Source organism: Choloepus didactylus, chromosome 18 (assembly GCF_015220235.1).
Source record: "Choloepus didactylus isolate mChoDid1 chromosome 18, mChoDid1.pri, whole genome shotgun sequence".
Taxonomy (NCBI): domain Eukaryota; kingdom Metazoa; phylum Chordata; class Mammalia; order Pilosa; family Megalonychidae; genus Choloepus; species Choloepus didactylus.
In genome coordinates, this window is record NC_051324.1 from 3,231,307 (window position 1) to 3,259,103 (window position 27,797).

General features: G+C 48.0%; 1 protein-coding gene, 1 long non-coding RNA gene and 3 other non-coding genes across 9 annotated transcripts in view; 4 read left to right on the top strand and 1 right to left on the bottom strand.

Moving 5' to 3' along the window:
- The first annotated feature begins 1,125 nt into the window (after positions 1-1,125).
- Positions 1,126-3,331, top strand: LOC119513871. 5 transcript variants are annotated; one of them, XR_005212707.1, is made up of 6 exons: positions 1,126-1,142; positions 1,314-1,405; positions 1,642-1,694; positions 2,090-2,157; positions 2,616-2,681; positions 2,883-3,331. It is a non-coding gene; the product is annotated as an uncharacterized LOC119513871 (long non-coding RNA). The 5 variants fall into 5 exon arrangements; XR_005212710.1 differs by having other exon boundaries at positions 1,128-1,142; positions 1,314-1,410; XR_005212709.1 differs by lacking the exon at positions 1,126-1,142 and having other exon boundaries at positions 1,212-1,410.
- On the top strand, positions 1,496-1,565 carry LOC119515019. Its single transcript, XR_005212917.1, has one exon. It is a non-coding gene; the product is annotated as a small nucleolar RNA SNORD49 (small nucleolar RNA).
- Positions 1,943-2,012, top strand: LOC119515017. Its single transcript, XR_005212915.1, has one exon. It is a non-coding gene; the product is annotated as a small nucleolar RNA SNORD49 (small nucleolar RNA).
- LOC119515028 lies at positions 2,741-2,813 on the top strand. Its single transcript, XR_005212926.1, has one exon. It is a non-coding gene; the product is annotated as a small nucleolar RNA SNORD65 (small nucleolar RNA).
- A 9-nt stretch (positions 3,332-3,340) lies between the features above and the next one.
- LRRC75A (leucine rich repeat containing 75A) overlaps positions 3,341-27,797 on the bottom strand; it is a 52,036-nt gene continuing 27,579 nt past the window's right edge. Inside the window, exons 3-4 of the mRNA XM_037809315.1 lie at positions 6,914-7,029; positions 3,341-5,017 (exon numbers count right to left, since the gene is read on the bottom strand). Coding sequence (XP_037665243.1) covers positions 4,483-5,017; positions 6,914-7,029 — 651 coding nt within the window. The 3' untranslated portion in view covers positions 3,341-4,482. The remainder of the gene's footprint in view (positions 5,018-6,913; positions 7,030-27,797) is intronic.

The following is a 27,797-nucleotide window of genomic DNA, read 5'->3' on the forward strand; positions in this document are numbered from 1 at the left end:
AGCAGCCCTGCCACGCCTACGGAATCAAGGGCCTTGGGTCCGGGAGCTGCTATTTATGAATGTTTGCTGCATGCCAAGCTCTGCAGTTTTTCTTTTTTTAATTCAGTTTTATTGAGATATCACATACCATACAATCATCCATGATGTACAATCAACTGTTCACAGTACCACCTTATAGTTGTGCATTCATCACCCCAATCTACTTTTTAACATTTTCCTTACACCAGAAAGAATCAGAATCAGAATAAAAAATAAAAATAAAAAAACAACACCCAAATCATTCCCCCATCCCACCCTATTTTTCATTTAGTTTTTATCCCCATTTTTCTCCTCATCCATCCATACACTGGATAAGGGGAGTGCGATCCATAAGGTTTTCACAATCACACTGTCACCCCTTGTAAGCTACATTGTTATACAAGCGTCTTCAAGAGTCAAGGCTACTGGGTTGGAGTTTGGCAGTTTCAGGTGTTTACTTCTAGCTATTCCAATACATTAAAACCTAAGAGGTGTTATCTATATAGTGCATAAGAATGTCCACCACAGTGACCTCTCGACTCCATTTGGAATCTCTCAGCCACTGAAACTATTTCGTCTCATTTTGCATCCCCCTTTTGGTCAAGAAGATGTTCTCAGTCCCAGGATGCCGGGTCCACGTTCATCCCGGGGAGTCTCATCCTGCATTGCCAGGGAGATTTACACCCCTGGGAGTCAGGTCCCACGTAGGGGGAGGGCATCTGCAGGATTTTAAGCGTGTCGTGTCGTGCGCTCCTCCTCACACCCCGCACCTCCAGTTCCCGGATGGGCAAACGCAGGCTCCCAAAGCCGGAGGCACCTGCTCGGGCTCACCCGGCCAGGGAGCCACATAACCAGGGTCCTTTCCCGCCCTCCGGGCCACGCGCAGGCGCCCTGGGGCTCGCCGCGCGCCTCCTGACCCAGAATTCCCCGGGCCGTGGAAGAGACCATGGGCGCAACAGGAGGGGGAATCCATAGGTGGAGGGGCGAAGTCTACCCTTTAAGCGGGCCGGAAGTTCCCGTGAATCTTTGCGAAGCCCCCCTCCTTTCTGTGAGAATGGGACGTCCCGACTCCTTAAGGGCCTGGGCCGTAGACGAGACGACCTTTTAGCTGTTGCCGTCATGCGGTGGGTTGTGTTTGATCTTAGGGTTGGCGGCTGGGGGAGAAGGACTGTCCTAATTTCTGGAAGGTGCTTTCGGGAAGGTTGGCTCGCCGGGAGCGGGGTGGCTGTGCGCTCGTGCGGGCGCCGCGGCTCCCGGGCCGAGCCTCAGAGGCCCCGCGTGTGCTTGTCCGCCAGGGCCGCCGCCGCCGCAGCAGCCGGGGGTCCCGGAGGCCGGGCCGCCGTTTCCCGTGCCCGCCGCGGACAGCGGGCCCACCCGACGCAGCTGGGTGAGGTGGGGTCCGGCTGCAGTGGGGGCGACCCCGAGGGCCCCTCGCGCGCGGGAGGTTGGGGGGGACCTCGGGGAGGGCTGCCTCGACTGTCCTGATGATCCTGCGAGTAGGAAGTGCCGTCAGAGCGACAACTGACGATGTTCACGCCTGTCTGACACGGTCGTTGAGACCTCAGCAGCTCCATGCAACTTCCAGAATCTGCTCTAAATGTGCCTTTTCCTCCCGTGTTCTAGGTGAAGCTCACTGCAGCGTGTAGCAGCAGCAGCGTCCCACCACGAGGTGTAAGGTATGATTTGCTTAAATTTACTGCACGGTTGTAGTTTTGGAGGAATGAAACACATAGCAAGCCATCGCAGGGCACTCCCAGTCTTAGCCTAGAGCTGCATTTAAACAGCAGTTTTAAGCAGAAACCAGCCCCTGGGTTGTGATGTGTCTCCGGTGACTATTGAGGCGAGTTTAGATTAATTTCAGATAACGCCAGGGTCTCCGTAGATTGAGTACTGGGGTGTACTGGGAAGAGGTGAGGGGCTTGACTGCTCTGATGAAATCAAAATAGGAAGTGCCGTCAGAAGCGATAACTGACGATAACGACCCCTGGCTGACTGCAGTCACGAGGCCCCCGCGGTGCCCGTGCCCAGGGCCGAGCTGGTCTGAACTGTGACCCTTGGTTTATGTATTAAGGTTGCAGCCCTGAGGGTCCCCAGTGTGATGAGCTGACGACTCGTCTGCGAGCAGTGGCCTCCCACGGGGTAAGTCTGTTAGAGAGGTTGCCGATTGTGTAATAATCTAGCTGTGGTTGAATTACACAGTTATTTTTGTAGGTCAGCCATTGGGAATTCCATTTAGTTATCAGTGTAACTTTTGACTTATCAACAGAAAACCCCAAAGATACTGATAGTGTTTGGTGGTGCAACAGAGCAGAGAACAGAGCTAGATGGGTTCCCGCGGTTATATCTCCTGCTTGTATGATCTTGAACAAATACTGGCCCAAGGTGTAGTTTCTTTTACCCATGAAAAGAAAAAATTAGATTTGTGAAGCTTAAAATGGGGTGGCTCAATGGAGAAGCTGATTAGGCCTCACCAGTCTCGGTGGGAGAAAAGTATCCTAGTTTGTGAGGGCTCCTGTTGGGTGGATTTGTAGTTGAGGCTCTTATGGTCCAGAAATTGGGTACCTGCTGTGTCTCAGGTGTGCTCACTCTCCACCCAGGTGTTAGAGAACTGAGGGCTGGAGAATGGTGATCCGGCAAGATCTTTCAGCCGCTCAGCCCAAGAGGTAAGGAAGGCTTTTTCCACACGGTGGTCGCCATGGGGGGAGGGAGCAGAAAGGGTATCAAATGATGAGAACACACAAAACAGCTGGAATTACCGGCAGATTGTGTAGTGGTGAACTTACGGTTTTCTGAGGATACCTTGTGCGCCCTCTTTTGACTGTTGTGGGGGTAGAAAGTGAGACTGATACTTAGATTCTTTGCAGGCTGTAACCTCGGCTGATCAGCCCTGCCGTGGCCGGAGCTGAAGTCCCCAGAGTTGGGGGGTGGCACCGTCAGTTTGGATTCTGATGGACTCTGAGAACTTCAGCGGCTCCATCATCTGGGGTAACAGCTTGGCTGAAACTTGCTCTACTTGCTGAGTACCAGGCCCTTCTTAGCACCAGAGCCAAGAAATAATGTTTTGACATCTTTTTCTGGAACAGGCATGTTTAGTATTAGCTGTTAGATTCATGAGTTTTCCAACATTGTTCCTTGCCAAACTGCCAAAGAGCTGAAATGTAGAGCTTTGAAATGTATTTATAGGTGAATACATTGTAGTAGGTTGTCAGTAATTCTGGAGGGAGAACTGAGTTTCTTAACCTGGAAACTTCCTGAAGTTGTTGGGGACATTGCATGGGTACAAATACAAATAAATAAATACAATAAAGAATTGTCTTTGGTATTGGTTCTTAAAAATGTATTTGAAGAAAAGATTAAATTCAACTACTGCTTTGCCAGATGCTAGCAGTCCAGGAATTCAGTTACAAAGCTTCTCGACATCCAGGTAGACCACCCTTTCAAAAGCTTTCTCCCCTTTTAGATATTGTACTTTGAGGACAAGAATCCAGAGCATTTAAGGCCTCCGCATTCAGTCCCTGCCACTTCCTCTGAGCTGTCCCTTTTGCATAGCTTGCCCCTAGCTCATCCATATTGGGGCTCCTGGTGGGAACTGCAGACTAACTGGAAAGGTCTTTTCCCAGAAGGGATCTGGGTGAGGGAAAGGGGTCAGGGGAAGGCCTTGGCTGACTACTCCCTTGGGGACCCCGCCTGTCTATCCCCCACCCGTGGCTCTCTTGATGGGAGGCACTAGGTCAGAGACTGGGAAAGTGCCTCTGTAAGAGTAACCCAGTATTTTAGGAATGTGCACAAGAGGTATAAAAAGTTTCCACCAGGGGCAGTCCCTATAAGAAACTTTATGGGGAAGAATTTACTGGGCTAGCTGCCCAGGGTAGAAAGTGGGCCCACTCGGGCCTGCTCTTGGGGACACCTGGGCCTGTGCATCATGGGGCATGGGGGGCAGGCTCGGTGGGGGGGGGGGGGGGCCCAGGCTGAGGCTGGATCATAACCTGGGGCTCTAGGAGGTAGAGTAATGACCTTTTTTCAGTCCACCATCTCCGAAAATTAGCCTGGAACTAGCCCTGGCCCTCAGTCAGGGCTTGGGGTCAAGTCCAACCTGCCAGGAATTGGCTCCCCTTGAGTAAGCTTAATGCAAAATTGGGGAACCCTGGGCCCTAACCCTAGTAGGGCCCTAACTTCACCCCTTTCCTGGCAAAAAGCTCTTGTTACTTCACATTGGCTCAAACTTCCAGCACCTCCAAACCTTACTGCACCCACAAGCCCGGGGTGGGGGGGCTGAGCTGAGGGGGGCACCCTTGAGCCAGCGATGACATCTCTGGAGCCGAAGGGCAGATAATGGAATTTGCAGGGGGCGAGGGGCAGGGAGATGGAGATGACCAGGGGGACATTTCAGAGTGCCCTTCCAGATGCCAGGATCTGGCTCCCAGGGGTGGGCCCAGCCCACTTTGGTGGAAGCCCCGGTCTGCCTCAGCCATCCTGCCCCACAAGATCTCCTGGTGAGGCCCCCCCTCTCCCCGTCACGTCTGAGCCGCAGCTCCAGGCTCTGGAACCCCCTCCGGGGTCCTCCTCCCCGCTGCCCGGCCCCTCGCCCAGCTCCAGGATGGTGGGCAGCTGGCCCTGCTTCGGGGAGCGCTTGCGCAGGCTGAGCAGGAAGGCCTGGGGCAGCGAGTAGATGTCCACGTTGTTGCCCAGGTCGATCCACGTGACGCTGGGGAACCTGCTCGGGTCCTTGAGGGCCTCGGTGAGGTCGCGGAGCAGCGCCCGCGTCAGCCGGTTGCCGTTGAGGGTGAGCGTGGCCAGGCGGGGCAGGGCGCCGAGCGCGGGCAGCAGCTGCAGCACCATGTCGTCCGTGAGGCCCGTGAAGCCCAGCTCCACGCTGGCCACCTGCTCCCCGCAGCGCTGCAGGTAGCTGCTCACCCGCTCCAGGTCCCGCGCCGTCAGCGGGATGCCCGACAGGTCCACCGTGTCATCCAGGGGGCTCCCGGTCAGGATGGCCTTGAGGCTGGAGGGGAGAGCCACACGCCAGGTCAACCAAGGGGGTGGCAAAGGCTCCCGCCCGGCCCCAGCATGTAGGGCCACCACCACGGGGACAGGTCCGGGCGTGTGTGCAAGGTCCAAAGTGCAAGACCCAAAATGCCTGGGTTTGCATCTTAAGTCATTCTTTCTTCTCATGAGACCTTTGGTTGGTCAAACTACTTCACCTCCCCATGCTTCAGCTATTTACCTGAAAAGTGGAGCTAACAGATCACCTGCCTTACAGGGTTTTACATGAAACAAATAAATTAATAAATGAGAGTGTTTCAAACAGCTGTCACCCCCTGGGCTGAGCTGCCTGCCTCCACCACCCCTGGGTGGCAGCTGAGCCGTCCATAGGAGTGGCCAAAAGGATCTGAGACCCCTCTTCCCCACCCCCGGGACATCCTTAGGGACAGCCCCGCACGACAGCAGACACAGGGGGCTCAGGGCCCGGCGGGCGCCACTGACCCCCTAAAGCTAAAGCTCTCCACCCCCTTCTGTTTATGCTGTCAATCACCTGTCGCCTCTCTGGTCCAGCTGCGATGGCGTGTGCACCCCTCCATCGCCCCTTTCTGCCGGGCCGAGGCCCAGGGTCGGGAGGAGGGGCAGGCGGAGGGGCCCTCGGCCTGGCCTGCCTTTTCCTCCCCGAGCCCACGTTCAGTAGCAGCAGCCCGAGGGTCACGGCTCAGACCCCTGCCAGAAACACGAGGCAAGTCCCATCCCCGGCATCTTGAGTTCCCTCGCCTCGCCTGCGCTGGGCTCCAGCCCCAGGGACGTGACCTCGAGGCTGCGGTGCCTGGACCCCGGGCTGGCGTTAGCTCAGCCTACGGAAGTGCTGGCTGCTCTCGCTATCGACCGGGATGAATAAAGCAGACCCTCACCCCGGGGACCTGAGGGCTCGCCGCGGTTAACACCCGAGCCTGGGGGTCGGACAGACCCGGGGCAGAATCCAGCCGGGATGCAAAGGCCCTGGGGCTGGGAGCTGGGCGTGTTCACGAGGCTGCGGTGCAGGGGGGGAGCAGGGGCAGCTGCGGCCTGGGGGGCGGGTAGGGGTGCGCAGGGTCTTGTTGAGATTTCCCTCAAGGGCGAGGGGACAACCTCGTTTACATTCTGAGAGGCCCCCAGATTCCAACAGAGCTTGGATTTCCCGGTTCCCAACCCTGCAGAACTAGCTCACGGAGGCCCTCTGTGGTCCTCCTGCCCCGCTCTGTCCCCTCCCGTGGCTGCTGCCCTCGGCCCTGCGTTGGTGAGAGCCGCACTCTCCTCCCTGGGGTCCTCCACCAGCTTTGGGGGGGGGGGCAGGTGTCCAAGGGAAGGAGGGGCCATCCTCTCCCCCGCCCCCGTCTGCAGGGCCCTGGAAGGACGAGCCGGCAGCAGCGAGGCCCTGCCTGGGAGCCTTTGGAAACGCGGCCACTCTGCAACATGGTCCTTGGCGAGAAGGCAGGGTGTTTCCTCCTCCAGGAAGCCTTCCTTCCTGGGGCCCTGCACTTGCTACCTGTGGTAGCCCTCAGGTTCTCTGCCCCACGTGCCTGCCCTCCTCTTCAGGACACCACAGGACCCAAAAGTCCTCACTGCTGTGTGGGTCGGGGACTTGGCTAGCCTGGGTGCCTGTAGGGGATGCCCCAGAGAAACGTGGGTGCAGCGGGAGTGCCTGCTTTTAGCCCATCCCAGGCTCCCCGGCTCTCACCTGCAGACCAGAGCTGCCCAGCCAGCTCTTCTCCTGGCCTGTCCACTAGGGAGGACTTCCTGGCTGTCTACTCTGCTCTTCAAGCTCACCTCCTCCAGGCAGCCCTCCAAGACACCCCCTCTGGTTCCAGCCCTTCCGTTCACTCCACAGCCTCAGGGACCCACAGGGCGGGCTCCGCTTCAGCCAAGCACTCACCAGGACTGCGGCTTCCTCTTCACCAGCCCCCGGTGCCGCCTCCACCGAGAGTGGGGGCTGAGGTGGTACACCAACTGCCGGCACAGCTTCTCCATGGCACCCAGCGCGTCGCCTTCCTGCAGGAGCAGCAGAGGCAGGGCCCTGAGCTGGGGGGGGATGATGGGGATGGGGCAGGAGCCCCCAGCCCCTCCATCCAGCTCTGCACTCCGAGGCTGACCCTGCCACAGATTGGCGGGCACCCTCGGCAGAGGGCAGTGGGCAGCAGTGGCGGCCAGCAGATCACCACGCTGTGCTTACTTCTGTGAATTAGTCGCTCTCATCGAAAATTTGAGATTTACGTAAGAGTCTGGATTCCAGCAGCTTCTTTTAAAAAAATCAGGAGCTCTGGGGACCATGGGCTGGGGCTGAGCCAGCGCCCACCACGGCCCCCGCCATTCCGCCCGCTCACTCTCTCAACAGGTGCTGACCGAGCACCACTTCCAGGAGCTGAGGACGCAGCCAGGAACAAACGTCCTTCCCACAGGAAAGGGGAAAGGGAGACGTTTTTACCCACATCTCTCTCAAAAGCAGGAGAAGAGACGAATACAGGCCAAGTCTCCCCTGGAGACTTGCATAAAGGAAGAGCAGGATAAGGCAGGCAGTTGACCTCGGAAGGGGCTCAGATGGGAGCTGGGCTTGCAATTTCTCTTAAAAATAAAAATAACAAAATAATAAAATTAAGCTAAAAACAAAACAAAACCAAATCAAACCCGGAATGGATGGGTTAGTGATTTGTGGATGCAGAAAGGAAACACGAGGCATCCCCGAGTGAGAAGGAAATCGCTCGTGTAAGGGCTGTGAGGTCTGGGGGCCCTGGGGTATCGCAGATATGGGGGAATCTGACCACTTCTCGCCAGGTCCACTCGGCTTGGTCCACACCAGCTGCCTCTCATCCGTCTTGTTACACGCCAGCCACTGTGCTGGAACTACACGGGATCCCTGCCACAACCCCAGAGTAGCAAACACGTTCACGATGCCCATTTTACAGATTAGGAAACTGAAGCCCAGGGGTCAGTGCTGCATCTAAGGCCACCCACAGGCTTTACCCTAACATGCCCCGGAGCCCAGGATGTCCTGCTTGCCCACCGCTCGCTGGCCTGCTCTTCCCCACAGCAGGACCCCTGGGCTGGGCAGGGCTGTCCGTTTCTGGGGGCAGCAAAGGAGAACAAGGAGCAAGGAAGGAGGGTTCTCTGCTCTGGGGTCTGGCTTTGGGGAGAGGGGCCAGCAGAGCAGCGTTCACGGGGCTTACTGTGAGAAGGGAATACTGGAGCCGGGACCTCTCCCCTAAAGAACCTTCGGAGGAGCTGTGGATGTGACTCCCCAGGCGGGGAAGGCTGGGGAGAAAGGGCTTCTGGGGCTTGGGGCGACCCTCTCCCAGCTCCCGCTTTTTTTGCCATCTGTTTCACCCCGAGGTCATCTGAAGAACACAGGTCCTGTGTTTTTCCAGCCCGGAAGGTCTCGGCCCAGAAGGCGGGGAGGGGGTTGAAAGCTGGACCCCACCCAGGCAGAGCCAAGCCAGGCTCCAGAGGCCTCCGCATCCAGGGGTGGGGGCTCAGCAAGCGTGCAGCGTCCAGAACCCACAGCACAGGGACGAGGCCTGAAAATCAATCCCTATAATACACCGCACTAATAGGGTGAAGGGATAAAAAGCTACAGGATCATCTCGATAGATGATGAAAAAAAACACAACAATGTTCAATGCCCTTTCACAATAAAAAAAAATCAGTTAATTAGGAATAGAAGGCAGCTGCCTCAGTGTGATAAAGGCTTATATGAAAAATGCACAAACAACATCATAATGGGGAAAGACTGAAATCTTTCTCCCTAAGATTAGGAACAAGGCAAGGATGTCTTTTCTCATCACTTCTATAAAAGATTGTACTGGGGGCTCTAGTCAGAGCAATAAGGCAAGAAAAAGAAGTAAAATGCATTTAAACTGGAAAGGAAGAAGTAACACTGTCTCTATTTGCAGATGATATGATCTTATATATAGCAGACCTTAAATACACACATAAAACTATTAGAATAAATGAGTTCACAAGGTTTCAGGATACATGTATTTCTATATAATAGCAATGAGAAAACTGAAAATGAAAATAATACCTCATACCCTGTACCAAAATTAATTCAAAAGATAACAAAGACCGAAATACAAGAACTACAACTATAAGAGTCCTAAAAGAATACATATGGGGGTATCTTCAGGACCTCGAATTAGGCAATGGATTCTTTGACTTTATACCAAAGGCCCAAGCAACAAAAGAAATAACAGATAAATGGGACCTCATCAAAATTAAAAAAATTTGTGCATCAAAGGACATATCAAGTAAGTGAAAAGACAACCTATAGAATGGGAGGAAGCATTTGCAAATTGCATATCTGATAAGGGTTTAATATCCAGAATATACAAAGAACTCTGACAACTCAACAAAAAGATAAAACAGCCCAGTTTTTAAAAAAATGGGCCAAGGAATTGAATAGACATTTCTCCAAAGAAGATGCATAAATGGCCAACAGGCACATGAAAAGATGCTCAACATCATTAGGCCTTAGGTAAGAACTACAATAAGGTGCCACCTCACACCCACCAGAATGGCCATTATTAAAAAACAGAATGTAACCAGGGTTGGCGAGGATGTGGAGAAAAAGGAAGTTTAGCACATTGTTGTTGGGGATGTAAAATGGTACAGCCGCTGTGGAAGACAGTTTGGCCATTTCTCAAAACGTTAAACAGAACCATCGTATGACCTGGCAAGTGACTAGATATATACCCCAAAGACGTGATAACAGGACTCAAACAGATATTTGCACACTGATGCTCACGGCGGCACTATTCCCAATAGGCAAAAGGTTGAAGCAACCCAAGTGTCCATCAGCTGATGAATGGATAAACAAAATGTGGTCTCTACACACAAGGGAATATTATTCAGCCATAAAAAGGAATGAAGTCCTGATACCTGCTACAGCAGGGATGAACCTTAAAGATACCATGCGAGTGAAATATGCCAGACACAAAAATACAGACATTGTATGATCTCACTGATATAAAATGACTAGAATATGCAAATTCATAGAGATAGAAAGTAGATTACAGATTCGCACCGGTGGGTTAGGAGGTGTGGGGAATGGAGAGTTAGTACTTAATGGGTAGAGTTATTTGGGGGTGATGGAAAAGTTTGGTAATGGACTTTGGTGATGTTGGCACAACATTGTGAATGTAACACCGCTGAATTGGTGTACTTGAAAATGGTTAATATGGTAAATTTTAGGTTGTATATATGTTGCCACAATAAAAAATGAAATTCAGAAAACCATTCCATGTACAATAGCATTGAAAATAATAAAATGCTTAGGAATAAATTTAATCAAAGACATAGAAAACTATTGTGCCAGTTTGAATGTATTATGTCCCCCCAAACGCCATTATCTTTGATGTAATCTTGTGGGGCAGACATATTAGTGGGGATTAAGTTGGAATGTTTGGATTAGGTTGTTTGCATGGAGATGTGCCCCACCCAACTGTGGGTGATAACTCTGATGAGATATTTCCATGGAGGTGTTGGTCCACCCATTCAGGGTGGGCCTTGATCAGTGCAGCCATATAAATGAGCTGACAAACAGAAGGAACTCAGTGCAGCTGAGAGTGACATTTTGAAGAGGAGCTACAGCCAAGAGGGACACTTTGAAGAATGCACTGGAACTGAGAGAGGAGCTTCAGCTTGCAGAGACATTTTGGAGATGGCTTTTGAAAGCAGACTTTTGCTCCGGAGAAGCTAAGAGAGGACAAATGCCCCAAGAGCAACAAAGAGTGACATTTTTGAGGAGCTGAAGCCTAGAGAGGAACATCCTGGGAGAAAGCCATTTTGAAACCAGAACTTGGAGAAGACACCAGCCTCGTCTGAAACCAGAACCAGATGCCAGCCACGTGCCTTCCCAGCTAACAGAGGTTTTCTGGACATCACTGGCCATCCTCCAGTGAAGGTACCTGATTGCTGATGTGTTACCTTGGACACTTTATGGCCTTAAGACTGTAACTGTGTAACCAAATAAACCCCCGTTCATAAAAGCCAATCCATCTCTGGTGTTTTGCATTCTGGCAGCATTAGCAAACTAGAACAACTATACACTGAAACCTAGAAAACACTGTTGAAAGAGATAAAAGAAGACCTAAATAAATGGAAAGACGTCCCATGTGTGTGGATCAGAAGACTTAATATTGTTAGGGTGGCAATTCTCCCCAAACTGACTTCAGATTCAGTGCAATCCGTATCAAAATTCCAGCAGTCTTATTTTGCAGAAACGGACAAGCTGATCTTAAATTCATATGGAAATGCAAGGGACCCAGAAAACCAAAATAATCTTGAAAAAGAACAAAGTTGGAGGGCTCACACTTTCTGATTTCAAAACTTATTACAGAGCTACAGTTATCAAGACGGTGTGGTACTGGTATGAGACAGACAAACAGACCAATGGAACGTGAGTGAGACTTCAAAAATAAACCCACACATTCACGGTCAACTGGTTTTCAGCGAAGGCACCGTGGCCGTCCAATGTCCAATGGGGAAAGAATATTCTTTTCAACAAACTGTTCTGAGACTGTTTTGACCCCCTACCTCACACCATATACAAAAATCAACTCAAAATGGATCAAAGACCTAAATGTAAGAGCTAAAACCATAAAATCCTCAGGAAAAACATAGGTGTGAATCTTTGTGGCCTTCGATTAGGAAACGGTTTCTAAGGTATGATACCCAATCCACAGGCAACCAAAGGAAAGACAAGTAAATTAGACTCCATCAAAATTACAAACTTTTGTGCACCCAAAGGAGCACAGAGGTGTGTGTGTGTCCCCGACAGGGCTGTTACAGAGGCAGAGGGCAGTCAAGAGTTAGTCTTCATTACTGACATTCTCCACGGGATTTGGAATTTCAGCATCCTGAGAGTCAAGGGAGAAAGGAATTTCTAAATCCCTTTAGCACTCACTGAAAATATGAAGGGCTAGGACTGTGGCACTGGATTTTTTTAAAAAAGCTTATAGGGGCAAGTCCCCAGTGGGCAGGAAAGAGGAATGAAGCAAAGCCCCCCTCTGTTGAGCCTGAGAAAGACTTGGGGAGAGAAGCCCACTGAGAAAGGGTGAGAGGCAGGAGAGAGAATGAGCAGACTGGGATCCTAGGGGGACACTGGGGGGAGACCCCGGGGCCACAGAAGCCCCCTAGATCTCTTCCAGCCACCAGGGAGTGGAGTAAGGGGAAGGGAGGAAGAATCTGGAAAAGCTGAGCCCTCACCCCAAAGAGGCTGAGTTCAACCCACAAACACTATTGAATTTGGTCTCAGTTTAAAAACTGAAATTAGCCCATTTTTTTGTCCCCCCAGAGTCATCCCCCAACGGGCAAGGGCCTTGTGAGGAAGATACTATGATTTTGAGACAAAATCTTTAAATAGTGCCTTTTCTCTGCACACATGAAAGTGGAGTGAGTAGTTGGGCAAATCCGTGACACCATCCATTCTTCAAGTGCCATCTTTTGGCCCTGCCTCTAGGGTCTTCTTGGCTCTCCCAAGCTCGATGTGGTTTCTGGCGTCACCCCTTCCCTTGTCTGAAAGCCTGTGGCACACCCCCATCCCCAACCCCTGTGTATCTTCTCTCCCATCTGATGATGAGCCTCCTGGAGCCAGGACTTGTCCCACTGACCACGTATTTCCTATCAAAGGGTCTTGGACATCTCGTATACAGGTAATAAGGTAATAAATGTTCAGGCAATTAAATTTCCTGCACATCAAATCCTCTGCCACTGGCTTGGGATACAGGCGGCCCCAGAAGGCCAGAGGTTTCAAATGGAACCCTTTTACACGAGACCTGCAGTCACTGGTTTCCCACAAACCTTACCACTCCATACTGTGGTGAGCCCGGCTGATAAATAAACGGGGTCACCCGCCTGTCACTCCAGCAATTACGTTGGTAACCTCTGGGGTAGCCCCTTCCAGTTTTTTGTTGCTGTTGTTTCTTTTTCTTATCATTATGATTAATTTCATTTACACACACTCCATATCCACCCACCATACACGCCCCCTTCACTGCCCTCCTCCAGCCCCTAGGAGCCTCTAATCTACTTTCTGTCTCTGCAAAGTTTTTGCTATTTCTAGACATCTCTTACAAGTGCCATTTTATAATATTTGTCCTTATGCGCCTTGCTTATTTCACTGGGCATAATGTTTCCAAGGTTCTTCCATGTTGCACATCTCAGAACTTTATTCTTTCTTATGGTTGGATGATATTCCATTGTGTTAATTACCACATTTTGTTTATCCATTCATTTGTTGATGGACACTGGGGTTGTTTCCACCTTGCAGTTATTGTGAATAATGCTGCTATAAACGTTGGTGTACAAATATTTATTGGAGACCCTGTTTTTAAGTTCTTGGGGTATTCACCTTGTTCTGGTATGCTAAAGCTGTCCAATGCAAAATACCAGAAACGGATTGGCTTTTATAAAGTGGGTTTATTAGGTTACAAATTTACAGTCCTAAGGCCATAAAAGTGTCCAAACTAAGGCATCAACAAGAGGATACCTTCACTGAAGAAAGGCTGATGGTGTCCAGGACACCTCTGTCAGCTGGGAAGGCACGTGGCCGGTGTCTGCTGGTCCTTCTCTCTCAGGCTCCGGTTTCAAAACGGCTTTCTCCGAAATGTCTCTGCCTTTTATCCTCTCATAGAGGATGCCAGTAAACTAATGAAGACCCACCTTAAAAGGGGAGGTCACATCTCCACGGAAATAATCTAATCAAAAGGTCCCACCCACAGTAGGTCTGTTCACACAAGATTGGGTTAAAAGATCATGGCTTTTCCGGGGTACATAACAGATTCAAACCAGCACATACCTAGAAGTGGAATTGCCAGGTCCTATGTAAAGTCTATATTTATTTTTTTGAGGAACCGCTATATTGCTTGCTGAATTTATCTGTTGCTTCTTCTGTTGCTTGTGGTTTTAGTGTCACAGCTGAGAATCTGTTACCGAATCCAGGGCATCAAGATTTGTCCCTGTTTCCATGGAAATAATCTAATCAAAGGTATTACCCACAGTTGGGTGGGTCACATCTCCATGGAAACAACATAATCCAAAGATTCCAACCTAATCAACACTAATATGTCTGCCCCCACAAGACTGCATTAAAGATAATGGTGTTTTGGGGGACATACTACCTCCAAACTGGCACAGGGGTCTACAGGGATGATGATGATGGAGATGGGGTTCACAGCAGGGCCCTCCACCTGGCTGCACCCTGGAAACACCGGGGGAAGTTAACAACTACAGGTGACGTATGACTGTCTGTTGTTGATGATGAAAATGTTCTGGAAATAGACAGTGAAGACCGCACAACATTATCAATGTACTTAAAGTCACAGAATAGTACACTTAAAGATGGTTAAAATCATTTTTATGTTGTGTATATTTTACCACAATTAAAAAACAAAACAAAACAAACAGAAAAACAAACAAAAAGCCCTGGTTCCTGGTCCTACCCTGTGAGATAGGGGATTTAAAAAATTTTATTGTGGTAAAATACATAACAAAATTTGCCATTTTAACTATTTTTAAGTGGTATGAATTACATCCACAGTGCCATGCCACCATCACCACCTTCCATTATCAAACTTTTTTCATCACCCCAAACAGATGCTGTATTAAACAATAACGTCCTATTCCAGTTTGCTAATGCTGCTGTTTTACAAAACACCAGAAATGGATTGGCTTTTATAAAGAGGGTTTATTTGGTTACAAAGTTACAGTCTTAAGGCCATTAAGTGTCCAAGGTAAGGCATCAACAACAGGGTACCTTCACTGGAGAAAGGCCATTAGCAGCCAGAAAACCTCTGTTAGCTGGGAAGGCACATGGCTGGCATCTGCTTGCTCCCAGGTTGCATTTCAAAATGGTGTTCTCCAAAATGTTGCTCTTGGGGTGTTTTGTCCTTTCTTAGCTGTAGCTCTTCTTCAAAATGTCACTCTCAGTTGCTCTGAGGTCCCTCTGTTTGTGAGCTCTTTTTATAGGGCCCCAGTGAATTAATCAAGACTGACCCCGAATGGGCGGGGCCACTTTTCTATGGAAACATTCAATCAAGAAGTCACACCCTAATTAAAGGTGATTCTCACAGTTGGGTGGATCACATCTCCATGGAAACACTCAATCAGAAGCTTCCAAGCTAATCAACACCAATACGTCTGCCCCCACAAGACTGCATTAAAGAACATGGCTTTTTCTGGGGGACATAATATATACAAACCAGCACACACACACCCCCCATTCCTCCCTGCCTCCCTTCCTTGGTGTGATGGTTGGGTTCATGTGTCAACTTGGCCAGGTGATAGTACCTAGCTGTCTGGTCAAGCAAGCACTGGTCTAACAATTGCTGTGAGGACGTTTGAGGCTGGTTAATAAACCAACAGGCTGGTTTATTAAATCATCAGTCAATTGGCTGCAGCTGTGACTGATGACTCATGAAGGGCGTGTCTTCTGCAATGAGAGAATGCAATTGGCTGGATTTAATCCAATTAATCAGTTGAAGACTTATAAGCGAGACAGGACCTTCACTTCTTCTTTGGCTGCCCAGTGAAGTGTTTCCTGAGGAGTTCATCGGACATCTTCCTTGGAGTTGACAGTTTGCTGACTGCCCTACAGAATTTGGACTCGTACACACCCACGGTTGCATGAATCACTTTTATAAAATTTTACAGTCATAGATACCTCTCATTGATTCTGTTTCCCTAAAGAACCCTAAGTAATACACTTGGTAACCTGTAATCTACTTTCTGTCTCTACGAATTTGCCCCACATAAGTGGGGTCGCATAGTATTTGTCCTTTGGTGTCTGGCTTTTTTAACTTAGCAGATGTTTTCAAGGCTCAGGCATGTGGTAGCATGCACCAGAACTTCATTCCTTTTGATGTTTGAAAAATACATATGGAGGAACCACATTTTGCTTATCCATCATCTGCTGACAGACGTTTGGGTGGTTTCCGTCTTTTGACAACTGGGCATAATGCTGCTATGAATATGAGCATATGAGTATCTTCCTGAGCCTCTCCTTTCAGCTCTGGGTCCATACCCAGGAGGAGAACTGCAGGTCACATGGCAATTCTACGTTTAACATTTTGAGGAGCCACCAAACTATTTTCCACAGCGGCTGCACCACGTCACATTCCCACCAGCAAGGACCAGGGCTCACGTTCTCCCACCTACACACAAGGAGTGCTGAAGCTCCCCAGGGGTTCCACCGCTCAGCCAAGGCTGCGAAGGGCTGGTTTGGACTCTTTAAAGAAAAGAAGGACCCGGGGCTGGATCTGGGGCACAGCCCAGGGCAGGTGGTCTAAGGTGAGGGGACTGAGCCCCAGATGACCGGACTCTCCCGGGGCAGCTCTCGGCTCCCGGCACAGGGGGAGACCCCGGGTTTGGCCAGCTCCGCTCTGGGGACACCCCCGGGGACACAACAGTCATGTCTCCCAAAGCACCTGCTCCAAAACCCAGAGCTCATCTCACCTTCCGTTTGCTCCTCCAACCACTTCCCGGGCTTTCCAAACTCCGGGGCCAAGGCCTCTCCCTCCGCCCTCTAGGACTTTAGCTGCTGAGCCTTAAAGGAAGAGAACAAAGAGGAAAAGGGGCGGCCCAAAAATACAAAATAATAAGAATAAAAAAGCCCCGCAGTGCGGCTGGATGGCCACCAGGGGGCGGCCGCGCGCAGAGCGAGGCGCAGACACAGCCGGCCCCGTGGGCGGGGACCCGGGGCTCAGGGGCCTCAGTTTCCCCACCGGGAAAATGACAACAACAGCATGGACCATCTCGCAGAGCCGCCTCGTGACTAAACCTGAGCTGACCGATGCACAGTGCCACAGCGCCCAGGAGAGGTCCCCTGGGCTGGCCGGGACTCAAATACATCACTGAGCACCCAGCACGTGACCTCGCCCCTGTGCACGGCGTCATTAACTCATTTAACTCCCTGCAATCCTATGCAACAGGTACTCCCAGAATCCCCCACCCTACAAGGGAGGGAACTGAGGCATAGAGAAGTTAAATAGTCTGGCAAAGCCACACAACTTAATGAAGATGGAGACAAGATCCAAACTTGGTCAGCTGGATCCACCCCCCGCCCTCCTGCTCTGCCCTCCTGGGATAGAGCCAGCCTTTTGCTCAAGTCGGTTCAGGGTGTTTCTATCACTTGCAACCAGCAAAGACTTGAGCAAGACTGTCTAATTTTGTCCCAAACCACTTTTGCCCCCTCCACCACTTTCAAGGCGCCTTCAGGTCTCCTTTTTGCAGAGAGCAGGGCTCAACAGAACTTTGGGGAATCCACTCTCTGCAGCTCGTGCCCCACCCTTGGAGAAGGAAGGAAGGGAGGGGAGGGCCTGGCCCAGGTCAGCGGTGGCGCAGGGCCCAGCAGGCTGGGGCAGGGATTGGGGTGACAGCCTCCTGGAGAATCTGAGGGCCCACAGCTCCCCGACACCGTGCCACTGCTTACAGTGCCAGCCAGGGGTGCCCACTCGCCACCCCCCCTTCCCCAGAGGACGCCTTTGTGTTCTGCTCCCAGGACCCCCACTTCCCTCGGCTCAACGCCTCCCCTGGGTGTACCGAGGGCTGGGTCTTCCTGGCTTAGCCCCCTCCGCCCCGGGCCACCTTCTGCCTTCCCTGGCCTCGGGGGGTGGCCTGATCTCACCATTCTGCCCTCTTGCCCCTTGATTCCAGTTGGGTTCAGCTAATGGGAGCAATTGGGGACACAAAGGTGGAAGGATTTCTTCTTCTCTCTCCCTCTTTGCTTCAGCTTTTGTTTATCTGGGAATGTCTTACTCACTCTTGCTCATTTTTAAAAATGCAGTTTTATTGAGATATATGCACACCCCCTACAATCCATCCACAACCCCTACAATCCATCCACAACCCCTACAGTCCATCCACAACCTCTACAACCCATCCACACCCCTTACAACCTATCCAAAGTATACAATCAGAGGCTCACAGTATCATCACTTAGTTGTGCAATCATCACCATGATCAATTTTAGAACATTTTTATTACTCCAAAAAACGGGGTGGGGGATGGACACCAAAATATCCCATACCCCTTATCCCCCCTATTATTGACCCCTAGCATTGGAGTGGTACATTCATTACTGTTGGTGAAAGAATATCAAAATATTACTGTTAACTTAGTCCATGATTTGCAATAGGTGCATTTCCCCCCCATACACCTCTCTATTATTAGCTCCTTCTGATAGAGTGGACAGTTGTTCTACTTCCTGAAAGAACCTTCTCGTATTTGTACTGTTAATCACAGTCACTGTCCACCACAAGATCCACTGGGCTATACAGTCCCATGTTTTAACCTCTAGCTTTTCTTCTAGTGACATACACGACTCTAAACTTCTTTCAACCACATTCACAAACAGAATTCAGCGCTGTTAGTTACATTCAATAATGAGCTACCATAACCACTACCCATTTCCAAACCTTTAAAATCAACCTAAATAGAAATTCTGCACAAATCAAGCATCAGCTCCCCATTCTTTACCGCCATTCCATCTCCCGGTAACCTATATTCTAGATTCTAACTCTGTGAGCTTGCTTATTATAAATAGTTAACAAGAGTGAGATCATACAATATTTGTCCTTTTGTGTCTGACATTTCACTCAATCCACTGTCCTCAAGGGTTGACCATGGTGTTCCTTCTTACAGCTGAATAATATCCATCGTATAGATAAACCACATTTTGTTTATCCATTCATCAGTTGAGGGACACTTGGGTTGTACCCAGCTTTTAGCAATTGTGAATAATGCTGCTGTGAACACTGGTGTGCAAATGTCTGTTCGTGTCCCTGCTTTCATTTCTTCTGGATATATACCTAGTACTAGGATTGCTGGATCATAAGGTAGTTCTAGGCTTAGCTTCCTGAGGAACCACCAAACTGTCTTCCACAGTGGCTGCACCAAGTGGCATTCCCACCAGCAGTGAATTAGTTTTCTGATTTCTCCACACCCTCTCCAACACTTGTAGTTTTCTGTTATTTTAATAGTGCCCATTCTAGTAGGTCTGAAATAAATATCTCATTGTGGGTTTTTAAGAAATTCATTGTGCTTTTGATTTGCATTTCCCTAATAGCTAATGATGTTGAGCATCTTTTCATGTGTTTCTTAACCATTTGTATTTCCTCTTTGGAAAAATGTTTATTCAAGGCTTTTGCCCATTTTTAAATGGGGCTGTTTGTCTATTTTATCGCTGAGTTATAGGATTTCTTTTTATATTCTGGAAATTAAGCCCTTATCGGATATGTGGTTTTCAAATATTTTCTCCCATTGAGTAAGCTGTCTTTTCACTTTCTTGACAAAGTCCTTTGAAGCACAAAAGTTTTTAATTTTGAAGTGGTCCCATTTGTCTACTTTTTTCTTTCATTACTTGTGCTTTGGGTGTAAAGTCTAAGAAACCATTGCCTACCACAAGATCTTGAAGATGTTCCCCTACATTTTCTTCTAGGAATCTTATGGTCCTGATTGTAATATTTAGGTCTTTGATCCATTTTGAGTTAATTTGTGTATAGAGTCTTCCTTCATTTTTTTGCATATGGATATCCCGTTCTCCCACACCATTTTTGAAGAAACTATTCACCCCAGTTGAGGGGACTTGGCAGCTTGTCAAACGTCACTTGGCCATAGATTCACGTGAGGGTCTATTTCTGAACTCTCAATTCAAGTTCATTGATCAATATGTCTATCTTTTTGTCAGTACTCTGCTGTTTTGACCACTGTAGCTTTTAAATATGCTTTAAAGTCAGGAAGTGTGTGTCTTCCAACTTTGTTCACTTTTTTTTCAAGATGTTTTTGACTATTCAGGGCCCCTTACCCTTCCCAATAAATTTGGTAATTGGCTTTTCCATTTCAGCAAAGTAGGGCATTAGGATTTTGATTGGGATTGCATTGAATCTGTAATCAATTTGGATAGAATTGACATCTTAATGATATATAGTCTTCCAATCCATGAAGAATAAAATAAAAGTAAAAAAGAATACTGCAAACAACCCATCCCCCATCTCCCCTATTATTCATTTACCTTTTGTCCCCATTTTTCTACTCATCTGTCCATACACTGGATAAAGGGAGTGTGAGCCACAAGGTTTTCACAATCACATGGTCACACCATATAAGCTATGTAGTTATATGATTTCCTTCAAGAATCAAGGATACTGGTTGCAGTCCAACAGTTTCAGATACTTCCTTCTAGTTATTCTAGTACACTAAAAACTAAAAAGGGATGTCAATATGATGCATAAGAATAACCTCCAGAACGACCTCTCGACTCTATTTGAAATCTCTCGACCCCTCAAACTTTACTTTGTTTCATTTCTCTTCCCCCTTTTGGTCCAGAAGGCTCTCCCAATCCCATGATGCCAGGTCCAGGTTCATCCTCTGGAGTTGTGTCCCATGTTGCCAGGGAGATTTACACCCCTGGGAGTCATGTCCCACGTAGAGGGGAGGGCAGTGAGTTCACCTGCCGAGTGGGCTTAGAGAGAGAGAGAAAGAGGCCACATCTGAGCAACAAAAGAGGTTCTCTGGGGGTGACTCCTGGGCACAATTTTAAGTAGGCTTAGCCTCTCCTTTGAAGTAACAAGTTTCATAAGGGCAAGCCCCAAGATTGCAGGCTCGGTCTTCTAAATTGGTAGTCCCCATTGTTTGCAAGAATATAAGGAATTCCCCAGGTGGGTAAATTTAATATTTCCACATTTTCACCCAGTTCCTCAAGGGGGCTTTGCAAATACTTTTTTTATCCTCTTCCCAAATTACTCTGGGTTGTATTGGGGCTTCACACTAACTTGTACAAACCAACCAGATCTCACTTCCCTCCTATTCCATGTAATTATGGTGTTTGAATAAACTGACCATACAAGTTAAATTATATAGCATGCTAAAGAAAATAAAGATTTTCCACCAAATAAACATCTGTACCTTTGGTCCTACACAGAAGTTGAAGTTTTAAAACACAGTCAATATCATCCTTCACCCTTTAGCAGTTCCATGGATTTTTTAAAAAAATTTATTCTCTTACCATACATACAACCTAACATTTCCTTTTTTAACCATATTCGGCTTTATATTTCAGTGCTGTTAATTATATTCAGAATGTTGTTTTACCATCACCACCATCCATTATCAAAGTATTTCCATCATTCCAAATAGAAACTCTGTACGTTTCAAGCCTTAACTTCCCATCCACAAATTTTGATATGCTGCATTTTAACTTTGCTTCAGTTCAAAATATTTTAAAAATTTCCCTCAAGACTTCTCTGTGACCCATGGACTGTTTTGAAGTGTGTTTTTTTTAATTTCCAAGCTTTGGGAGTTTTTTAATTATTGATTTCTAGTTTCATTCCATTGTACTCAGGGAACATACTCTGTAGGATTTAAATTCTTTTAACTTAGATGAGGTTTGCTTTATGGCTCAGGATATGGTCTGTCCTGGTGTATGTTCTGTGGGTGCTTGAAAAGAATGTGTGTTCTGCTAGTTTGAGTTGGAACATTCCAAAGATGTTGATTAGTTCCTGAGAAACACTACTGATTTTTGCGTGTTGATCTTGTATTCTGCCACATTGCTGAACTCATATATTAGCTCTAGTAGCTTTGTTTTAGATTTTTCAAGATTTTCTATATATTGGATCATGTTATCTACAAATAGTGAAAGTTTTACTTCTTCCTTTCCAATCTGGATGCCTTTTATTTCTTTTTCTTGCCTAATGCTCTAGCTAGAACTTCTGGCACAGGTTGAATAACAGTGGTGACAGTGGGTATCCCTGTCTTATTCCTGATCTTAGAGGCAAAACTTTCAGTCTTTCACCATTGGGTAAGATATTAGCTGTGGGTTTTTCATATATGCCCTTTATCTTGTTGAGAAAGCTTGCTTCTATTCCCTAGCTTTCAAAGTCTTTTTATCAAGAAAGGATGCTGAATTTTGTCAAATACCTTTTCTGCATCAATCGAGATGATCATGTGGTTTTTCCTCTTTGATTTGTTAATGTGGTGTATTACGTTAATTGATTTTCTTGTGTTGAACTACCCTTGCATACCTGGGATAAAACCCACTTGACCATAGTGTATAATTCTTTTAATGTGCTATTGGATTCGATTTGCAAGTATTTTGTTGAGGATTTTTGCATCTATATTCATTAGGGAGATTGGTCGGTAGTTTTCTTTTCTTGTAGTATCTTTATACAGCTTTGGTATTAGAGTGATGTTGACTTCACAGAATGAGTTAGGGAGTGTTTCCTCTTCTTCAATTTTTTGGAAGAGTTTGAGCAGGACTGGTATTAATTCTTGGAATGATGGGTAGAATTCACCTGTGAAGACATCTGGTCCTGGGCTTTTCTTTGCTGGGAGGTTTTTGATGACTGATTCAGTCTCTTTACTTGTAATTGGTCTGTTGAGGTCTTCTGTTTCTTCCAGAGTCAGTGTACGTTGTTTGTGCATTTCTAGGAATTTGTCCATTTCATCTAAGTTGTCTAATTTGTTGGCATGCAGTTGTTCATAGTGTCTTCTTATGATCCTTTGTATTTCTTGGGGTCAGTAGTAATGTGCCCCCTCTCATTTCTGATTTTATTCATTTGCATCTTCTCTTTTTTTTTAATCTTTGTCCATCTAGCTAAGGGTTTGTCAATTTTATTGATCTTTGCAAAGAATCAACTTTTGGTTTTGTTACTTTTCTCTATTGCTTTTTTAATTCTCCCTTTCATTTATTTCTGCTCTAATCTTTTTTCTTTCCTTCTGCTTGCTTTTCTTTTTCTAGCTCTTCCAGTGTGCAGTTAGGTCTTTGATTTTAGTTCTTTTTTTCTTTTTAAATGTAGATGTTTAGGGCTATAAATTTCCCTCTCAGCACTGCCTTTGCTGCCTCCCATAAGTTTTAATGGGTTGTGTTCTCACTTTCATTTGTCTTGAGATATTTACTGATTTCTCTTGCAATTTCTTCTTTGACCCACTGATTGTTTAAGAGTGTCTTGTTTAACTTCCATATATTTGTGAATTTTCCAGTTCTCTGCCTGTTATTGATTTCCAGCTTCATTCCATTATGGTGAGAGAAAGAGCTTTGTAAAAGTTCAATTGTTTTAAATTTACTGAGACCTGTTCTGTCACCCACCATGTGGCTGATCCTGGAGAGTGATCCATGGGCATTTGAGAAGAATATAGATCCTGCTGTTTTGGGGTGCAGTGTTCTGTATATGTCTGTTAAGTCTAGTTCATTTTCATATTATGATATATTATTGATCCTCTGTCTAGTTGTTCTATCTATTGATGAGAGAGGTGTATTGAAATGTCCCATTATTATTGTAAAGATGTCTATTACTCCCTTCAGTTTTGCCAGGGTTTGCCTCATGTATTTTGGGGCACCCTGATTAGGTGTATAAATATTTATGACTGTAACTTTTTGTGTGTGGATTGTTCCTTTTATTAATATATAGCATCCTTCTTTGTCTCTTATAACTGTTTTGCATTTAAAGGCTATTTTGTCTGATATTATAATAGCTACCCCAGCTCTTTTTTGGTTATTGTTTGTGTGGAATATCTTTTTCAACCTTTCCCTTTCAACCTATATGTGTCATTGGGTCTAAGGTGAGTCTCTTGCAGGCAGTATTCAGTTGGTTCATACTTATAAAAAAAAATCTATTCTGCCAATCTGTGTCCTTTGACTGGGGAGATTAATCCATTAACAGTCAATGTCATGACTCTAAGGGCAGTTCTTACTTCAACCATTTTATCATTTTATATATCATATCTTGTTTTTGTCTCTTTTTCACCGTTTAGCTACCCTTACTGATAATCTTCATTTCTACACCCTACTCCAAGCCTCTTTCTCCTGTCTTTTCCTTTCACCCTGCAGAACTCCCTTTAGTATTTCCTGTAGGGCAGATCTCTTGTTGATGAACTCTCTGAGTTTCTGTTTGTCGGTGAATATTTTAAACTCTCCCTCATTTTTGAAGGACAGTTTTGCAAGATAAATAATTCTTGGCTAGCATTTTTTCTCTTTTAATACCTTAATATATCATACCATTGCCTTCTTGTCTCCATTGTTTCTGATGAGAAAACGGCACTTAGTCTTATCGTGGATCCCCTGATTGTGATGAATCACATTTCTCTTGCTGCTTTCAGGATTCTCCCTTTATCTTGGGCATTTAACATTCTGATTAGTAGGTGTCTCGGGGTAGTTCTGTTAGGATGTACTCTGTTTGGAGAACCTTGCGCTTCCTGGACAGGTATATTTATTTCTTTCATAAGAGTTGGGAAATTTTTGGCCATTATTTCCTTGGATATTCTTTCTGCCTGTTTTCCCCTCTCTTCTCCTTCTAAGATATTCACAATGAGGATATTTGTGTGCTTTGGGCTGTCATTCAAATCCCCAAGACCCTGCTCAATTTTTCCCATTTTTTTTCTCTATCTCTTCTTCTGTCTGTAAGATTTCAGTTGTCCTGTCTTCTAGTTTGCTGATTCTTCTGCCTGTTCAAATCTGCTGTTGTATGCTTCTAGTGTATTTTTAATCTTTTATTGTGCCTTTCATTCCCCTAATTTCTATTATGTTTGTTCTTATACTTTTAAATTCTTCTTCATGCTCACCCAGGGTCTTCTTAATATCCTTTATCTCCTTAGCCATATTTTCCTTCATCTCCTTGAACTGATATAGGAACATTATTGACTAGTGATTTCAAATTCTGTGTCTCCTTTGAAATTTTAATTTGTTCCTTCAACTGGGCCATATCTTCATGTTTCTTAGTGTGGATTGTAATTTTTTGCTGGTTTCTAGGCATTTGAGTATCTTGATGAGTTTACTCTAAAGGTCAGTTTCTCTTTCTTGCTTCAGGTTTTATTGTTGATTGGCTTTGTGTTAAGGCTCTTATTTGACACTAGTTCCATTTATTCTAGACCTTTGGAATTTCCCATGTTTACCTGATCAGATTTTTCCAGCTTTTCTTCATGTGATTCTTGCCCTGGGTATGCAGGATAACTTGTAAGGTTGCACTATTTGTGCAATTGCTTCACCCCCGGAAGAAAGCTTCCTTTCCTCTGTTCCTTCTCTGGGAATCTTGACCTGTTCTGTTTGTTTTGCTCGTATAGTTTTGTTTGTTTGTTTGTTTGTTTGTTTATACTCCTATTATTGCCTCTAGCTGCTTTTGTCTGAGGAGGGTCACCCCTGAGAGGACTTTCCAAAGTCAGCATTTCTGACCCAAAACAGAGCCAGGGGCCCATGAAGGGGTGCAGGGCAGCTCCAAAGGGCCCTGGGGAGAGGGTCAGGAGAGATTCCAGAAGCCTTTTGACAGCTCCCTGAAGCTGCGCTTTCCTGGCCTGCTCAGCAGATGGTGCTCTTCAGCAAACTTTCCCTGCAGCCCTAGGGAGACCCTGCATCTTTAAACCTTCACCATCTTTTGTCTTCACCCTGTCAGGGGCAGGGTTGCAACAATGGCCTGGTGGTCCCTGTCCAGGGCAGGCTGAAACAGCAGCTCAGAGCTGAGACCCAGCAACCCGGATTCGCCGATCAAAAGCCGTGATCAGGGCTTGGCCGTCCCCTGACCCCTGCCCTGTTCTTAGGGAAGAGGCCGTCCATGTCCCTCTCGGTCTGCAGCAGCCAGCCAGGGAGCAGACCCTGAGGCAGCCCGCTTCGAGAGAGGGGGATGGCACTGGCCTCCGCAGTGCGCAATGCTCACCGTTCTCGATCGCAGTTTCTCAGCCTCTTCGTCCTGCTCTTTTCTGGATGCTGTGCAGTGCAAGTCCCAGGGCAGTCATTTCAGACAGTTCCTGCCTGCCCCTTAGCTGTTTTCAAGGAGCAGTGAGTCCTGGAGCTCGCGACTCCATCATCTTCCCAAAGTCTGTCACTTCTTACAATGAAATAACGTTCCATTGTAAGGATACACCACATTCTGTTCACTTGTGAGTTGATGGATCTTCGGATTGTATATCTACCACTTCCATCTCCCGAGGTCCCCTGGGTGGCCACCCCACAGCTCCACGGCCCGTGTAGGTCACAGAGAAGGGGCCAGGCAGGGCCTACCGGGCCGACAGCAATGCCGGAGACCCCAGGGCGAGCAGAAAGGCCCACATGGATTTGCTCCGTGTCCTGTCTTCCTGGCCACCATGTCCCACAACTGACCTCCAGGGCCTGGGCCTGGCACAGACGGTGCAGGCTGGTGGCCACCTTGGCTTCCATGTCCCGGTGCTCACATGGGCCGGGCAGGTGCCAGGGCCTCCCAGGAACCAGCTTTTATCCCTCATGCTTGTTGACTCATGGCCACACCCCAAGGACAGGCTCCACTGCTGACCCCTGGTCCTGAGGACACAAACTCATTTGTAAACAGGACCTCTGACGATGTGATGAGTTAAGATGAGGCCAAACTGGAATAGGCTGGGCCTCCATCCAAGACAACCAGGGTCCTTACAAGGAGAGGAAACCTGGAGAGAGACCCAGAGAAGAGCGAGAGCGAGAGAGCAAGTGAGAGAGAGATAGCGCTTTGTGACAGAGGCAGAGGTTGAGCTATGCCACCAACCAAGGAACATTCTGGATCGTGGGCCATCTGCCAGAGCCCTACAGTCGGCAGAGGCAGCATGGCCTGTGGACCCCTTGACTTCACATTTCTCTCCCCCAGGGCCGTGAGATAATCGGCGTCTGCTGTTTACACTGCCTGTCTGTGGTGTTTGTCACAGAGGCCCTGACAGACTCAGAGACCACCCCAGAGTCGAGTCAAAGGATGTGCAGACGATTAAAGGATCTGAGAAAGGCGACACGGCTGAGAGCCCAGGCACGCCCTGTGTGGGAAGGACGCGAGGCCGTGCAGGATGGGCACTGGGTGGCCGGAGCTGGGCCTCCCCCCAAGGTTGCACGGGCACCTCCCATTCCCGACGCCCCCGACAGGCTGGGTCCAGGCTCTCCTCTGGTCTCAGGGTCCAGGGGTCTCCGAGTTGAAGTCTGTCCCGGCTCCCGTGCTCACCAGCTGTGTGACTCCGGGGTGGCCACCCACCCCCCTCGAGGGAGAAGGGCTCCCCCCAGAAGCCACCCCAAGCGTTCCACTTATCTTCCCCGCCAACAGGTGAGGACCCCCGGAAACTGTGGGTCACAGCACCTTGGGCAGGTGCAGGATCTGCTCTATTTCCCTTCCCAGCTCCCGAAATCCTCCGGGAAGGGTCTCGCCCCAGGACCCCTTGCGGCCCACCCCTCCTTTACCCTGACACGTGGGGCCTGTCACCCCCTCTCCTGTGGACAGCTGAATCCACCGTCCCCGCCGGCTCCCCATGTGCTTCTCATCTGAGTGACTGTCAGATGCCTTTTCCACGACTATTCTATGACCGTGCGGTTTTGTCTTTATTCTATTAATGAGGTGCTTTGCAGGAATTGACTTTCAGACATTCAGCCAGCTTTGCAAGTCGCGTTGGAGACAATCCCATCTGGTCACAGTGTAGAATCCTCTTTACCTGTTGCTGGATTTGCTTTGGTAGCATTTTGATGAGGGCTCTTGTAGCCGTCCTCATAAGGGGTCTCGGTCTGCTGTTTCCCTGCGATGCCTTTGTCTGGTTTGGTGTCAGGGTGACGCTGGCCTCACAGAATGAGCTGGGAAGCGTTCTCTCCTTTTCTCTTTTTTGGAAGAGTTTGTGAAGGACTGGCGTTCATTCTTCCTTGAAGCCATCAGGGTCTCATTTGAACGAGACGTGAGAGCCGGGTTCCCAGCCCTTCCCCAGTCCACCGAGGTTCATCACTGGCTTTGCCTCACCGACCTGTGCTTGAGCCCGGCTTCGGGGCCTTCTGCTGCCTCCCAGCACCGGGCAGAGGCACCAGAGGCCCACGC